This window comes from Heterocephalus glaber, unplaced genomic scaffold (genome assembly GCF_053883595.1).
Source record: "Heterocephalus glaber isolate CG9 unplaced genomic scaffold, H.glaber_assembly_v1.0 deba00001561, whole genome shotgun sequence".
Classification (NCBI taxonomy): Eukaryota; Metazoa; Chordata; class Mammalia; order Rodentia; family Bathyergidae; genus Heterocephalus; species Heterocephalus glaber.
The window spans coordinates 13494021-13511810 of record NW_028258349.1 but is presented as its reverse complement, the minus strand read 5'-3'; the positions used below and the strand labels follow the sequence as shown (position 1 = coordinate 13511810).

At 36.2% G+C, this 17790-nt stretch overlaps 1 protein-coding gene across 1 annotated transcript in view; it reads right to left on the bottom strand.

Annotated features, from left to right (window-relative positions):
- LOC110343861 (uncharacterized) overlaps positions 1 to 7834 on the bottom strand; it is a 63121-nt gene extending 55287 nt beyond the window's left edge. The window contains exons 1-3 of the mRNA XM_087190852.1: positions 7436 to 7834; positions 3863 to 5306; positions 2483 to 2578 (exon numbers count right to left, since the gene is read on the bottom strand). Coding sequence (XP_087046978.1) covers positions 2483 to 2578; positions 3863 to 4007 — 241 coding nt within the window. The 5' untranslated portion in view covers positions 4008 to 5306; positions 7436 to 7834. The remainder of the gene's footprint in view (positions 1 to 2482; positions 2579 to 3862; positions 5307 to 7435) is intronic.
- Between the last annotated feature and the right edge of the window lie 9956 nt (positions 7835 to 17790).

Sequence of the window (17790 nt, the reverse complement as noted above, 5' to 3'; positions counted from 1 at the left end):
GCCATTCTAGCTCTCATCTGGCTAGGGTTTGCATCACAAAATGTTTTTAACCTTTCGCTTTAAGATCTATTTTATTGGATATTAGTAAAATCACTTCAGTACTCTATGTTTTTCATATAGTACCTCTTCTAGCATCCTATTTTTCCTTAATTTTATTTTTTGGTTTTTTGAGACAGGGTCTCACTATGTAGTTCAGGCTGGTCTCGAGTTCACTATGTAGCCCAGGCTGGCCTTGAACTCCCAGTGATCCTCTTGCCTCAGCCTCCCGAGTGCTGGGATTACAGGTGTGGACCACCACACCTTGCCTCAGCATCCTATACTTTATGGTATTGGGGACTGAACCCAAGAGGCACTCTGCCACTGAGTTATATTCCCAGCCAATTTTATTTCATGTCATGTCATGTCATTTCATTTTATGAGTCTGGGTCTCTCTAAGTTGCCCAGGTTGTCCTCAGAATTGTGATTCTCCTGCTTCAGTTTCCAGATTAGCTAGGCTTACAGTGTGCTCCACTGTGCCCACTCCTTGTTGCTTCCTGTATAGCATATGTTTTTGTTATTTTTTTTAATGGTTTTCCTTGAGACTACCATTGCCATCTTAATTTGTAACAATTTAAATCATGTTAATACCATTTTAATTACAATACTGTACAAAATTGTCCTCCTATATATGTCTATTAGTGCCCGAACCATAATTTGAACACATAAGAAGACAACAGAAGGCACTCTAAAATTGCACATTTAGAAATAGTATCCAGAACCGTGATTCCTTACACAAGGTTGAGAAAGTCTAATCTGGTAAAAATGACCAAAGAAAGCTCAACGTCAAATGTCCTATAGGAAAGTATAAGAAGAAAAAAGACGAAAATGAATGAGACAAACTAAACATGCATCAAACAAATGCTTCAAATTAGAGAAAAACTATAACATTGTTAAAACAAAGGGAAAGGTATCAAAAGTACATAAAAGTGAATAACTTAATTCTTATTCCTTAATCAAGATTTCTGCAAGGGCCAGGGATTTAGCTAAGTGACACCGTGCCTGCCTCACAAGTGCAAGGTCCTGAGTTTGATCCCTGGTACTGAAAAAAAAAAATTTCTGCAATGTCTCAATATCTTAACATTAATAAAAAAAGTTTATATCTTTTTTTTAAAGTTTATCATAAAAAAAATCCAACACTGGGGCTGGGAGTGCAATTCAGTGGTAAGAGCACTTGCCTAGCATACATAAGGCTGCGGGCTCAATCCCCAGGAAAAAATGCCTACATCAGTGCTAGGTATGGCGACACCTGCCTATAGCACCAGCTATTTGCTTAAGTTCAGGAATTCCAGGCTAGCCTGGACAACACAGTGTGACCCTGTCTCAAGAGAAAAATAAATAAATAAATAATAAACGTCATTATCAGATAATGGATTAGATTGGTTGGTTTTTTTTGGTACCAGTGATGGAACTCAGGACCTTGAGCTTGCAAGGCAGGCTCAGGTGCCATTGAGCCAAATCCTAGGCCCTAGATTTTAGAAACAACCCTATTCCTTTACACTGACGCAAATCTTACTGAACCTGATCCCTCCTAATATGCTCCATATCCTATTAGACACTCTCATTAACACTGGTCTGATCTATCAGGTGTTGTCAAACACACAAACCTCATTCAACTTTCAGGGCTTTTATGGGGCTATTGATTCTTCTTGAAATGCTCCCCCTCATATACCCAAAAAACCTGATCCTTTACCTCAGATCTCTCAGAATGAGTATCATTGCCCTAGTGTACAGGGCTCCTGGACACTATACACTATGTAAATATGCCCTGTTTTTATTTCCTGTCCTTCATAGTATAATTCACTTCATTTACTACCTGGTATTTATTTATTTGTATACATGTATTTGATGTCTCTCTTAATCTTTATGAAAGATTAGATGTCTTTCTAATCTCCATGATTACTGGAACATTATTTGTCCTATTCAGTATTTCTAGACTGATGTTGCCAAGCATGGTGCCAGGCTCAGTGTAATAAAATATTTGCCATATAGAGAAATGAATGTATTTTTAAAGAAGAGTCCTATATATGGATCTACATGGAAAAAAGGATCTAGAAAGCATGCAGATCCAAAATCCAGGTAAGGGGCTGCACCACGCAAGAGTCCCTGTCACTAAGCCAACTGCGAGGGAAATATAAGAATAACAAGTAGATATTAAAGTAACATGTAGGGCCGGGGATTTAGCTCAGTGGTGCCACCACCTGCCTCACAAGCGCAAAGTCCTGAATTCAATCCCTGGTACCAATAAATAAATAAATAAATAATAAAGTAACATGGAGTTCACTGGCTGTGTCATGCCTATGATTCTTTTCTCCTCGCCACATTAGATGGCTTTTCTCCAGTGAGAAAGGAGTGTTTCAACCAACACTTCAAGGATGTGTTTACCAAATGAGTTGATCACTTCCTCTTGGGCTGTTATTTACACAAATGGCATCCACTTCCTTACCTGTACACTCTCCTCTTGTTTCTTCCCTCGAAACTATCCAGGGTTCTCGTCCTTGTTCCAATAAGGTAATTATATCTGGCTTAGAAATGGAATGTCCTTCATACAAAGAAAAGCAAGGGTCATAGGATGTAGAAATAAACTTTAAAAGTCAAAATTTAATTTATAATTGTAAGTGACAAGTCATAATGATACTGAGTATGGCGAGATGAGTGAGAGAAATAAAAGATCAGTTAGAGTCAGTATGCTTGTTTTATTTATTTATTTATTTATTTATTTATTTATTTATTTTGTACTGAGCATTGAACACAGGATCTTGCGCTTGTGAGGCAGGCATGGTGCCACTGAGTTAAATCCCCAACCTGTGTGTGTGTGTGTGTGTTTTTAAACAATTTAAAGTCATGTGTTCACTGGGCATGGTGCTGCATGCTCTAATACCAGCACACAGGAGGCTGAGGCAGGAGAATCATTATGAGTTTGAGGCCAGCTTGAACTACATAGGGAGACCCCTACAAACAAAATAATAATAATAAAGTCATATGTCCTCTAACTCTAAAGAAGTGAGCATAATGTGGTTGAAAACACATACTCTGGAGCCTGGGATCAATTTCTGACTTTGTAACCTTCTAGCTGGCTATGATCTTTGGTAAGTCACTTAAACTCATGGTTTCTAGCATCATCACTTATAAAATTGGAAAATAACAAGAGTGTTGAAAAGATTTTCAATTAATTAATACGGATGTAAATGACTAGAAAAAAATGTCTGGTACATAGTGATTCCAATGTAATCTGTTACTAGTATTGTAGTTGTTTTACTAAAAGCATACAAGATGGGAGATCTATAACATACTAATTCCATCTTAGATGTGATATTCATGGATTACAACTTTTGACCATAAATAAAATGAACTCTCTCTTAGGAAATGGACTTTCTCATTTATTTTAAATGAATTCCACTTAATCAATCCAACACTGTACAAAGAGGTTCTCTCTTTGGATAATGATTGCAATTTAAGACCCTGTGTCAAGCTGATCCTATAACTGGATCAGAAAATAGAATACTACAGAAATTCTGTCCACAAATGAATAAACAAAGTAGATCCTTCTACAATGGTTCTAAAATAAATGTCAGAGAATTCTAAACTAGACCATTGGTTATTGAGAACAATAGGAAAATACACAAAGTAACAAAGGTGTAAAAATCACTGAAAGAGAACAAGAAGGATTTAATGGAGTTCCCTTTTCTAAGCCAACAAAACACAAACCACTTCAAGAGAAAGAGAAATTTAACTAGTTTCTTGAACAGCAGACCTGTTAATTGTAATGGAAAAGGCATATGTCCTACAGCGAAGACTGTAAATTATTTCAGGCTGATAAACATACCCACTGAGACCAAGTTACCATAGTTCTCCATCATCACATCCCGGTACAAAGTTTTCTGGAACGGGTCAAGATATTCCCATTCCTGCTGAGAGAAGTCTATGGCCACATCCTTGAATAAAATTAATCCCTGAAACAGCAAACCCATATGTTACTGGAGAAATTAAGGAAAAGATATGGAAAATGGAAATGGAGGAGATGAAGGATTGCTGTGAAGCAAAAGAACATGACTGGCACAGAAACAATATGAAAGGAGGAGACTGAAGTAGAATGTATACAAATATTTTTTAAAGCCTGTTGATATGGACCAACTCACTGCATGTTCTGCAATACCGCTTAGATACCTGACCTTTATGATAAAATAATAATGTTTTCCTATTAAATTAAATCATTACCACATAAATAATGCCTGATTGGTATCTGCTTCAAAAATTCTCAATAAGGGTTAGTTATTGAAGAAGTTTTAATTGGAATAGAACTGAACATTTTAATTATAAGTTTTTTTCCAAAAGTAGTAAATAAAGTTTCCATAAAATTAAGAATTTCTTTAAGCAGTACGTACTTCATTATGTCAGATCTTACCATGTGAATTTGCATTTGTTTTGACAAAACAAAAACGTAATTTTGACATTTAACATCATTGTTGATGGGTTGTTTTGTTTTTTTGGTATTTTTATCCTGAGGATTGAAACCAGAGCCTTACATATATAAAGCAGGTGCTATACCACTGAGCTACACTCTCAGCCCACATTTTATAGTATTTACTTCTCAGGATTTTCCATGCCAATTCCTGTCCTAATCACATGCAAGTTCATACAAAGCTTGGGACTTAATCATGCAGGAAGATTTAGATCCTTCAAATCTAGCCAAAAATCAAATCTCTGGAAAATTTCAAAGATTTTTTTATGGATAGTCAAATGGAATCACTGTCTCTGTCTCACAAAACAACAGTATTGACATAGAAAATGTGCATCATTCAAAGAACTTAATTCCTTTATTCTCTATCACTGACCATAGTAAAAAATTTATACAATATTGAATAATTTTTATAATGACATGAAGACTGGGGGTTTTAGCTCAGTGGTAGAGCGTTTGCCTAGCATGCACAATGCCACAGGTTCAATCCCCAGTACCAAAAAGTAATAATAATGTTATGAACACTAGTTACTTTATGGTGGATGATATGGGACACACTTTACCAGAGGAACAAGAACTGTGGAATAGATTACTTGAGGATCCTCCTATTGTAGGTAACTTTGGAAAAAAAATAATGAAAACTCTTGAGGCCTATCAATAACACAAACACACACACACACATACACGCATGCACACACACACCAATAAGGAAAAAAACACTGACTTACACAGGCCATGATTTTAGACCTTCAAGAACAAATCAGCTCTCAGCATTCCTCTACCAAAAAGGCACAGATCCAGAGACTTAGACCTGGGAGAAGAGAAAGACCTTCAGACCGGCTGTGCTTTAAGTGTTCCTTCCAGGACTTGAGCTAGTATTACTATTATTTATTCATTCCAGGTTCCCAACTACCTCTCAACACACACACAGTTTGGGAAGATTAGGATTCTGGATCAACCCATTTCTTTGCAAATTCCTAGGGATCTCAGCTACACAAAGCCATACAGCATAAGCATATTCATACCCAAACTAAAACCAGATACTCAGCAGGAAACATTCTGGCCACTGCATCATTTTGCTGATGAAAATGAAGACCTAATATTGGGAATAAGATTAGGTTCTGCTCTAGTGTGGTATATCAACCTCATTTCATTCTCATCTTTAAGACTGAAAGAGGGTACATCATTCACATAAAAACCTCTCTTGTCTTGAGATTCAAAGAAGTAGTCAAGATATTGAAGATAGACAAGGGATGCTCAGCATTCTGAGTCTAGCAAAGTTTACTGGTTATAAGTATGACAGACTATAAATGTACTAGAATAGAAAGGAGTCATTAACTGTGAAGTTGAGAAAAATATTTAAAGAAAACAAAGACATTCTGATACAAGGTCAACAAAAAAGTGAGACTAACCAATATATTTCTTTCTGTAAAATATAGGACTATATTAGCCAACACAGACAGGAAGACAGATAATAACACAGGAATAAAAAATATATTAAAATTATACAACCAAATATTCAAAATGCTTATATTTTGCTTTGGATTATTATAAATAAATCACTATGAATTTAGCTCTTTTTGGTCAATACATGAAATAACTGAATAAAGCTATAGTAGTAAAGTAAAACTTGCTTAGAAACTTCTCCATAATTAGAATTTGATGATCAGTATTTCTTTTTTTGCTTTGATCTTGACTTTTGTGTATTGGTAAATATTACAATGTATAGAATTTAAAGAGGAATAACCCAGGATCCCCTCAAACTAATGAAGACTTGTTTCCCCCTCCAAGGGTACATTAGCCAGAATTTCATACATACAGCCAGAAGGAACTGTCTTGGATGGAATCTGAAAATCAGTGTTCACTCCAGCGTCTTGGGGTCAGAGCTCAGGAACACTATGTTTCTTAAACATATACCTACGTAGCCAGGCATGGTGGCACATGCCTGTAATCCCAGCACTTGGGAGGCAGAGGCAGGAGGATCACAGGGAGTTCAAGGCCAGCCTGGGGTACATAGTGAGTTCAGGGCCAGCCTAAACTACAAAATGAGACTCTGTCTCAAAAAACTCAAAAATTTTAAAACAACAGCAACAAAAAAAAACGTATACCTACATCAGAAAACTCTCAGGAGGAAGTAATCCTGCCAGGAAGAAAACCTACTCTTGGAATTGACCAAGATTCTCTGCTTGACCAAACTTAAATTACATTCCAACTTTCTCCAGACCTGTATAAGGCTCACCCCCCCATCCACCCACCCATCTTATTTGTTTCCTCATTCTCCACCACCCCATAGGTGAGTATGATCACCCTGGCCTGTCCAGCAAGAATCCTGTTAGGTCAGTTTAGGCACAACCCCTCTTGCTCTCGATGTTTTCTCTGTTTTCCATCCAGTGATTTCCTTCCACCTCCATGCTGTTCCGTGGCTACAAATCCCCACTGGTCTATGTTGGGCCTATTTTCCCTTCACAGCAAAAGCGCACTGCAGTGGGACCTATGCCTATCACAGTTACCACAGTAAAGTCCTCCTTAACGTGCTTCAACAAGTACGCTAAAACAAGCTTTTCTGTAACAGAAGCCATATCTGTCTTAAGAGGAATTTCTACTCCTACCCTCGTAACTGTTTATTCTCACTGGAAACTTTCACCTAGGGCACAGTATCTGACTCCCCACCCAAGGCCACTTCTCTGCAGCAGTCACAGTGACTGAGAAGACACAGGTAGAGCAGAGGACCTGGAGCTCCTGGGTCACAGAGACGCTCACCACATCGCCGCACCAACGCACGCACATGTGAAGGACACGCACCCTGTGTCCCTGTCATACAGGGACAACCACTCACTGCTCAGTCTCACACCACACACACCCAGGGAGCGCGGCCTCACAGCTGCCACCACCCTCCCATCAGCTCCCACAGCAGCGCACTCCCCCGCAACCCGCTCTCACCGCCGCGCTGAGCCCGGCGGGCGCCGCGTCTGGGCCCAAGGAGTTTCTTCCGCGGCGACCCTCGGCCACTTCTTAGGGTGACAGAGATATTGAAAACGTATTCAGACGTGGACGTCGCCTCGGTAGCTTGTGGGAAATGTAGTCCTCGACAGACCGTCCAGGCCGCAGTCTCCTGTGGGAAACGGAGTCCTCCCGATCTGAAAAATACAGCGCCTATGTCTGGGAAAACTGCCGGTGCTCCACCCTTCAGCCTTCAGTTCCGAGAGACCGGGTTTGAAGTGCACATGCGCAGATGCTCAAAAGCTGGAAACGGCTGAAACCCGCGGAGCTTTCGCTGCGTTCTGTGGAGTGAAGAGCTTCTGTTACGGTTTTCATCCGCCCCCTTATAGAATACACTGAGTAAATTTGATTTAAAAATCATCTGAGGAAACACCATTTAAATATTATTATTCTGATTTAGGAATAGGTTTTCTAAATATAAGCCAGGGAGGAGCTACACAGCAAGACTGTCTCAAAAAAATTTTAAATTTCAATAAATAAATATATATATATCAACGAATAAAACACGATGAATTAATTTGAAGTACATCAAAGACTGAAATGTGAAAGTTTGAACTTTAAATCTGCTAAAGAATACATTTGAAAATAAACATTGGAAACATAGGAAAATTATCTTAATGGTAATGCAAAGAAGAAAGCTTAGAAAAAATGATAAATTAGACTCCATTAAAATGAACTTTTGGGCCGGGGATTTAGCTCAGTAGTTCCGGCGCCTAAAAATAAATGAACTTTCGTTCATCAAAGACACGATCAAGAGAGGGAAAAGATAAATGATAGATGAAGAGAAAGTGGTCATAATATATATACCTAATAAAGTACTTGTACACACAATATATCAACAATTCATACTGTATGTCCTCTATACACCTTACTATCAACTGCAAGAAATACTAAAATAATGTTTAATTCAACTAGGTTAAAAATAATCGAAAAATGAAGTAAAGAACTACATAATAGCAAACGTTACGATAGGAGAATTGAAATTAAAGCATTCTACAAACCTCATGTATGTGGAAAATGGTAGACATGTCAACTAAATTTTGGATTTCCTTAACTCAAAATTCTGGTTGTATTTCTATACCACTCCAAGAATCAAACAAGAACAAATATTTTCCAAAGGAACAGCGGCAAAAAAACAGACTTAGAAAGAATAAGTAAATACAAAAGAAAACCAACATTAGGAGAAAAATGTGGGGGGAAAAAACTTTTGGGCTGGGCGCAGTAGTGCATAGCTGTAATCTCAACACTTACAATATTGAAGCAGGAGAATCTCAAATTCCAAGCCAGCCTGGAATTAAAAATAAATAAATAAAGAGCTCAGAATGTAGTTTAGTCAAAAAAAAAATGTAGTTTAGTGGTAGAGTACTTACCTAGTATGCATGAGCCTCTGGGTTCAATCCCTGGTACCACCTCAAAAATATTGGAAGTAAAAACGATTCATATTTATCAATAATTTCTATTTATTTAAATGATTAACTATTTTTAGACGCAAAAGGAGGTTAAACATGAATTTGAAAGCTGGGCTTGGTGGTGCAAATCTATAATCCTAGCACTTAAGGCTGAGGCAGAAAGACCACAGTGAGTTCCAGGCCAGCTTGGGCTGCATAGATCCAGGCCAGATCGAACTAGATGGAGAGACTCTCCAAAAACAGAAATGTGAATTTAAAAATGCACGAATAGGTGTTTAAATGTGTCACATTTAAAGCTTAAACAGAAAGGCTGCAATTTAAAAGATGTTAAAACTTATACCTGCCCAAAAAATACCAAAAAAAACAAAGTAATTTTGGATCAGACAATGGTGGCATTAATTTAAAAAATATTACCAGAGAGAAAAAAATTTCAAATTCACTCAAAAGATATAATAGTTCTGCCGGGTGGGGTGGTGCACGTCTGTGATCCCAGCACTTGGGAGGCTGAGGTAGGAGGATTGCCATGATTTCAAGGCCAGCCTAGCCTACATAGTGAGTTCAAGGCCAGTCTGAACTTCATAGAGAGACCCTGTCTCAAAAAACAAACAAAGGTATAATAGTTCTGAAATTCTATGTGCCACATTTTATATTCTAATGATGTTTAATATAATAAGTAAACATATGAGGCCAAATGAGTGATTTTGAAATATCATAATCTTTAAAGTATAGCTGTCTGCCATTCATTGAGAATTTAAAAATAACAAAAAATATATGGAAAATAGAGAAAATGCAATGAGACAATTACAAACCACATGCCAGAAAGCTGTACCTCATTATTTTCTGATTTTAAAGAAATTTTAGCCCTTGTTATAGCAGAATTTCAAAAGCCGCACTGACAGACCAAAAAAATAGAATTGACAGTCTAAGAGGAAGCCTTAAATTTTGACAATTTTCATCAAGGGCACTTGAATAATTCAATGCAAGAAAGAGTATTCTTTTCAATAAACAGTACTAGATCACCTAGATATACTGTAATAATACAAAAAAAATTAATCTGTACTTTGCATCACACAAAGAAACAAATTCAAGGGCTGGAGATTTAGCTCAGCAGCACAGTGCCTGCCTGGCAAGCACAAGGTCGTGAGTTCGATCCCCAGTACCAAAAAAAAAAAAAGAAAAGAAACTAACTCAAAATGGATTAAGGACCAATGTGTAAAAGCTAAAACTACAAAACTCTTAGAAGAAAATACAGGGATAAATCATAATGATCTTAGATTAGACAAAGCTTTCTTAGGCATGGCACCAAAGCACAAAGAGCACCAAGAAAAAAATAGGTTTGGGGATTTAGCTCAGTGGCACCGCGCCTGCCTTGCAAGTGCAAGGTCCTGAGTTCAATCCCCGGAACCAAAAAAAAAAAAAAAAAAGATAAAATGAATAACATCAAAACTCTTTATTCAAAGGACAGCATTAGTAAAGTGAAAAGACAGAGAACTGAATAAAGAAAAATGCGGGCCAATCGTGCATATGATATGGCAAATGTATCTGGAATATATAAGAGTACTGCATCAGACAAATGCAATAATTAGATAAATAGCCTAAGTCAAATATGGTCAATAGAATATCTGAATAGATAGTTCTGCAAAGGTAATACATAAGTGGCCTATAAACACATGAAAAGATGCTCAGCATCATTAGTCATCAAAAAAAGGAAAAACTACAATGAAATACTGTACTACTTCACAAACCCTACTTTGACTACAAGTTATTAAGACAATAAAAAGTCAAACTCAAGGAGTTTGGAGCCTCATATACTCTTTGTAGCAACTTTAAAAGGTGTGGACAACCCCTGCACCCCCCCATGTCAAACAAAGATAAAAAGCATAGACATTTGGAAAACAAGCCGTAAATTCTGCAAATTAAAGTGTTTTATCATGTGACCCAGCAATGTACTCCTAGGCATATTCCCAAGAGATGAAAGAATATGTGTGCACACAAGGGCTTGTACACAAATGTTTTTAGCCACATTCATTATTCATGGTAGCCAAAAAGTGCAAACAAGTGTCCAATAATTGATAAATAGATATAAAAATTTCATGGTATTCCAGTAATGAAATGTAATTTGGCAATAAAAAATGAAGTAATGACCCATGACACAATAAAGACAAACCTTCAAAAGATTATCCTGAAAAGATTCAGTAGCAAAGCTTGCAAATTGTAGAATTCCATTTATGTGACGGTCCAGAACAGGCAAATTTATGATGACCAAAACTAGATTAGTGGTTGCCTAGGGCCAAGGAAGAAGCAGATACTGGCTAAGAGGTATGCAGTTTTTAAAGGGAGAATTGAAAATGTTCTAAAATTGATTGTGGGTATGGTTTTAAAACTCAGTGAATATAGTAAATGAAGTTTACAACTAAATACATGGATTGAATGGCATTTGAGTGCATTTTGCAGTGCTGTTAAAAAATATTAGAGTTTCTGCACACCCCCTAATGTGAACATCTTACATAAACAGAGTAGTTGTCCAAACTAAGAAATTAACATGGGTACAATGTAATGAATGTTTTGAGGGGGTTTTTGTGTGTGGTTTTGTTGGTTTCGTTTTTGTTTCTTTGGTTTTTTGAGACAGGATATCGCTGTGCAGTTTGGGCTGGCCTTGAACTCACTAAATAGCCCAGGTTGGCCTCAAACTTACAGTGATCCTTCTGCCTTACTGGGATTGCAGGCGTGGGCCACCATACCTGGCTTGTATTGTAATAAGTAAACCACATTCTATTCAGATTTCAGCAGTTTTCCTATTAGTTTTATTTTCCCCTTTTGATTGAAACAGAATTCCACATTGCATTGAATTGTCATGTCTTATTAGGCTTCTCTAATCTGTGACAGAATTTCCAGTCTTAAGTTCATGATTTTGACACTTTTCAGAAATACTATTTTGTAAATATCCTTCCATTTTTCTAATGTTCTCTCATTGCTAAATTGAGAGTATCATTTTTGGCAAGAAGGTGACAAGTGTTGATATGCCCTTCTCAGTGTACCATACAAGGTGATCCATGATGGTAATAGGTCTTCTCATTGATGCTAACTCAAATCATTTGCTCAAGTTGCTAACTTCCAGATTTCTTCACAATAAAGGTAGTAGTTACTGTTTTTCAGGTGAAAATATTTAACTATTGGAAATGACCTAAAAATAAAGTTATAGGAGTGATACTTTGAGACTAGGGAAAATCCTGTCTCCTTAAATTTTTGCCCAATAATTTTAGCATCTGTTCAGTGCCTGAACTAATTACTACAATGTGTTTGGTGATATTTTTAAAGCTTCCCTCTTTCCTTTTATTCTTTTATGTATTGAATATGAATTTTCTTTGGATTGGGAAAGTTAAAAATGAAAACAACCTTATACTTTCCAGAATTTTAAATTAATACAAACTATTTAGTAATTAAGAATATTTGGGAATTATTAATCAATCCCTTATTTTTCAGTCCTCAAATAATTCATTATTCTAGGATTTTATAAATTAATGAATTTTTAGAACAGTTTTAGATTTACAAAAAATTAAGGAGGAACGTTATCAAATTTCAATATCCTCACACACTGCTGCACATACATAGCTTTTTGTATTATCAACATTTGCATTTGTGTGGTATTTTAGTTACTCTTGATGTACCAGTACTGATGAAATATTATATAGTCTGTACCTTATATTGTTTCATTTTTTGGGATTTTTTTGTTTGTTTGTTTTGGTTTTTGGGGGGGTATTGGGGATCGAACTTGGATCCTTGTGCTTATTGTTTCATTTTTTATCACGTGAGTTATGGGTTTTGATAAGTGTATAAGGATATAGATCCACCATTATAATACTGTATCACACAGAAAAGTTTTCCTGCCCTAAAAATCCTGTGCTTCACCTATTCATCCCTTGCTGAGGTCTTGAAAACCACTGAATCAGAAGGTCATATAAGTTCTATGTGTTTAAGGTTTTTCCATGTCTTTTCATAGCTTGATATTTTATTTCTTTTTATTACCAACTAATGAATGTACCAGTTTATCCTTTTATCTTTTTTGGGGGGCAGGTGGGGTTTTTTTGGCCCTGGGAATTGAACCCAGGGCCTTAGCACTGAGCTACATTCCCAGCCTTACACACACACACACACACACACACACACATATTTTTAAATTTTGAGACAGAGTCTCACTAAGTTGCCCAGGCTGGACTCAAACTTGGAATTGTCTTATCTCAACATTCCAGAGGGCTGGAATTATAGGCACGCACCATCATACCCAGATGGCATGTTTTTGAACTAAAACAAAAAAGCTGTATCTTTGTTTTTTACATTTTACTTTAACATTATTGCTCGCCAGAAATTAAATATTGATGTAGAAAACTTTTGTATTCCACCATGCTGTATTATGTATCAGTGGGGTTCACCACATTTAAGGGCCAAAGATTCAGAAACATTTTTCATTTGTAATGCCTGGTCATGAGTATACAACTAAAAATTACTTTGCGGGGCAGGGATTTAGCTCAGTCGTGCCACCACTTGCCTCGCAAGTGCAAGGCCTGAAGTTCGATCCCTGGTACCAAAAAAAAAAAAAATTACTTTGCACCTTAGGCATATGACACATGGCTGAATTGTGGCCAAAGGCTCAAAGTCTGGAAAGAAAGGCTATTAGAAGTGCTGTCCACATATATTTAAGATTCAAAATAAAGTTGAGCAAGTAGAAAATGTAAAGTTCTCATCAAGAGGATGCTCACATTTTAGTTACCAGCATTATTATATATTTGAATATGTAAAACATACATAAGATAACAATCTAATGACGTTATCTTTCCTTCCATGTATCCCACATACAATGAACAACATTTAATTTTGTTTGAATCTTTCCACATATATGTCCCGTCCCGCAGGTAAGTCAACGGAGACCCTAGAGGGGGAGTGAGAATGACAAAGGACAGGGGACACGAGAGATGGAGACAAGACAGGTTTCTGATCAAGTCTCGTTTATTGCGGAAGCTGCTACAGCATATATACCGTAGGGCTAGAGGGAAGGAGCAAGGGGAGGGTACTGGGGCTACTTCCTTGTTGCCGGGTAGACTTGCAGCAGGCCCAGACATGCCCGTAAAAGGCACTCAAGAGTTCTAGCCGGGGGGGGGGGGGGGCAAGGCCCCCCCATATATATATGGATATATACACACACAGGTACACATGTATCTGTGTATAAGTTCAGATATATATGTTATATGCATATTTATTATTCATCATACATATGTGGGTCCAAATCAGTACACAGGGAGTGGTATCTTTTTTTTGGTACTGGGGATCGAACTCGGGTCCTTGCGCTTGCACAGCAGGCGGTGAAACCATTGAGCTAAATGCTCAGCCGGAGTGGTATCATTTTTAACAATTGCAAAATAGGTCTCAGTATATGTGGCTGCACTAGTTTAACAAATCTTCAAATACATATTAATAATTTTTCTTATAAACAATGCTCCAATTACTATCCCTGTATAATCTTCAGGTTGCAAATATGTTGGTATATGTAAGTTAAATTTTCAAAAATGTATTGGCTATGTGTATTTTAATTTTATGTGCATTTAAATTTTATGAATTTGTCCTTATCATGAATGTACCATTTTATATTTTCAAATCAGTTTGACTGGTTTCCTCAATCAACAGTTCCCATTTTGACTCTCAGCTCTTCTACTTTTCTACTTTCTCTTAATCTGAAGAGAAAGCATCTCAAAGAACTCATTTCCCTTTCAGGTCAAGGCTAAATAAAGATCCCATACATGCAATTTTAGCCTATTTATTAAAAATAGGACAATACTGTAACATTACTCCTTCTGTAAGTTCTGTAACATGAAATTCATTCACAGATATATTTTAAGATTACAGGGCTGAGGATTTAGCTCAGTGGTTTTGCCGCCTGCTGCACAAGCACAAGGACCCAAGTTAGATCCCTGGTACAAAAAAACCCCCACATTATTTAGGGTATCTCAACCTCTGACAATGCAAGCAGTGGGCTGAGAAAATGATCTAGCACCTTTTATTTGAGGTTAGGTTCTATATTATACAGGGTCTGGGAATGGAGCTCAGTGGTAAAAGGATTGCTTAGCATGTGCAATGCCCAGGCTTCAATCCCCAGTACCACAAAATGTATTTTATATATATATATATGAATACTTTATATGAATACATATATAAAAATAGAATACTTATAAATAGAATACTTATATAAATATATGGTAAAAGTATATCATAAAGTTATACATATATAATTCAGCATGAACACTGAAATTGCATAGAATGACAGGAAAAATGAGTATCAATAAAGGTGAAAGCAATATGAAAGTTATGTTGTAATAATTTTATAAAAATTACTTATCTGAGAATATTGGAAATCACAAAAAAGAAGGGGCAAATCATAATGAGATGCTTGTATAATGAAAACCAACATGAAATTTCTGTTTTAGGAAAAATTTTTGTATGTTCATTTTAAAGTATTATAATGTAATATATAATTGTTCTGGTTTTGAAGCTTTTATTGATATTTTCAAAATCTATTTTTTCATTCATTTTTCTCTATTATTTTTCTCCTATTTATGTTCTAGTCTTGGTCATTTCCTTCTTTTGCTTGCTTTTGGTTTAGTTTGGTGTTTTGTACTTTCTTAAGGCAAAAGTGTCATTTGCTTAAAAGTTTTTTCTAGTATGGGTGCTAAAGCTATAAATTTCCTTCTATACACTTATTTACTTGCTTTTCATGTTTTGATGTATTTGTTGCATTCACATTATTTTAAAATTTTCCATTGTGATTTCTTCCCAGACACAAGGTAGATTTAGAAACATGTAGTTAAATTTCTAAAATTCGAATATTTCCCAAATTTCATAAATACTAATCTTATTTTATCCTGCAAGAGTAAAACATTGTGTTCTATTCCTTTTTTTCCTGTTTTTTTTTTTTTATTACTGGGTGTTATCAGTCAGTGCTTACTAGAGAAATAGGCTTAATGCAAGATAAGCAAAAGAATTTACAAAATTGTCTTACAGTGGCCACCCACACAGTCAGATTTAGAAGAGTGCAAAACGTCTGTCTGGACACTGGAGAGTCAAAGGATCTGTCTTTAAAAAGTGCAGAACACCTAGTGTCAACTGTACTGGCTCGTGCAAGTTCATATCGGGAGGCTGAAGGGTCTGTACTGGAAGCCAGGAGACGGTGTCCAAGGTGAAGGAGAAGACTGGAGCTCCTCCAATGAAACAGAAACAAGCTTTCCTTCTTTATTCCTTTTTTTTTTTCCCGTACCATGGATCGAACTCGGGTCCTTGCATTTGCGCAGCAGGTGGCGAAACCACTGAGCTAAATCCCCAGCCCTTCATTTCCTTTTTATACCGTTCTGGTGACAATCCTCCATGGGGGTCTTCCACACCCACAACTATGCTGATTCAATTTAGTTGGCCTTTTCTTACTCAAGTTGACACAGTTAACTATCACACTGGGAACTGATTGCTGGTATTGAAACATGTCTAAGCAATGACATTTTATATTCTTATCTAAAAGGCCTATAGTAATACTGAGAACACAATACAGCACTCGATTTTTCACTGAGGGGCTCATTTAGGAATGTTCCTTGTATGTGGTACGCAGTGGTACTACCAAGATGTGTAGTGCTCAAAGGAATTGAGTTGGGGTATGTACTCAATTCAGAGAGTAGAAATTAAAATAGAGTATCAGATGGATTTGAACAAGTTATTAACAGTGTAATATTAATTTTTTTTTGAGTCAGTGTCGTGCTATGTGTCCTTTAGGTTGGTTTTGAACTCACTATACAGCCCAGACTGGTCTCAAACTTGCAGTGATCCTCCTTACTCAGCTCCTGAGTGCTAGGATTACAGGTGTGCACCACCACACTTGGCAGTCTAATAAAATTTTGAGAAGGGGATTGAAGGAGTAGCTCAGTAATAGAGCACTTTCCTAGCATGAGCAAAGCCCTGGGTTTGATCTCCAGCTGTATAAAAAACAAGCAAACAAAAACCAAATAGCAACAACAAACTTTAAGAAGAAAAATCAAGTAAATAAAAAAGGACTTAGTCATTTTATCTAACTTTTAATGAATGGTGGCAATAACAAAGTTAATATTATATTCTCAATTTTGAATATTAATATGTGAATACCTATATTAATATCAGTTTTGAATAAGTACTTGTTAAAAATTCTGAATAAATATTCACAGGAAAAATGAGCAGTTTATCATAAAAATGTATCATGGCAAAGCATGTTATATTCTACAGATGGTTTAAAATGAGAAATCAATGTAAATGACCACATTCCTATATAAAAGGAAAATAGTATGAGAACAAAGCAAAAAATGCAATGGGATTAAAAAAAATAGCCTGAATCACAGAATATATTTAGATACAAAAAAGGAAATATTAGTTTAATGGTAATACATTGATTTTCATTAAATGGATAAAAGACTGAAATATTTACTGTAGTTGTAATACTTGGAATATAATATTTAATAAAAATTACTTGAAAAGAATTTCATCTTTAATCATAGATGACATGCATACTCAGGAATTTCACACTCTATGAAAATATTATCAGTTTTTTAGGCTGAAAATAGCAATATACAAATATAATATGATGGTACAAAAGGAGAACACTATTAGCACAATAAGAAAAATTATGGATTTACTTTAAAAAGTCACTATCCAAAAAAAGGGCATTAAATATAATAAGAAAAGAACCAAGACCCAGGGAATGTATGTGTACTTTACAAATAGGTAAGCTGAGAGTAAAACAAAAGAGACAAATAGGAAAAGTCACAGTAAATAACATGACTAGCCAATAAATACATATAAAACATATTTAATGGGTTAAAAGTA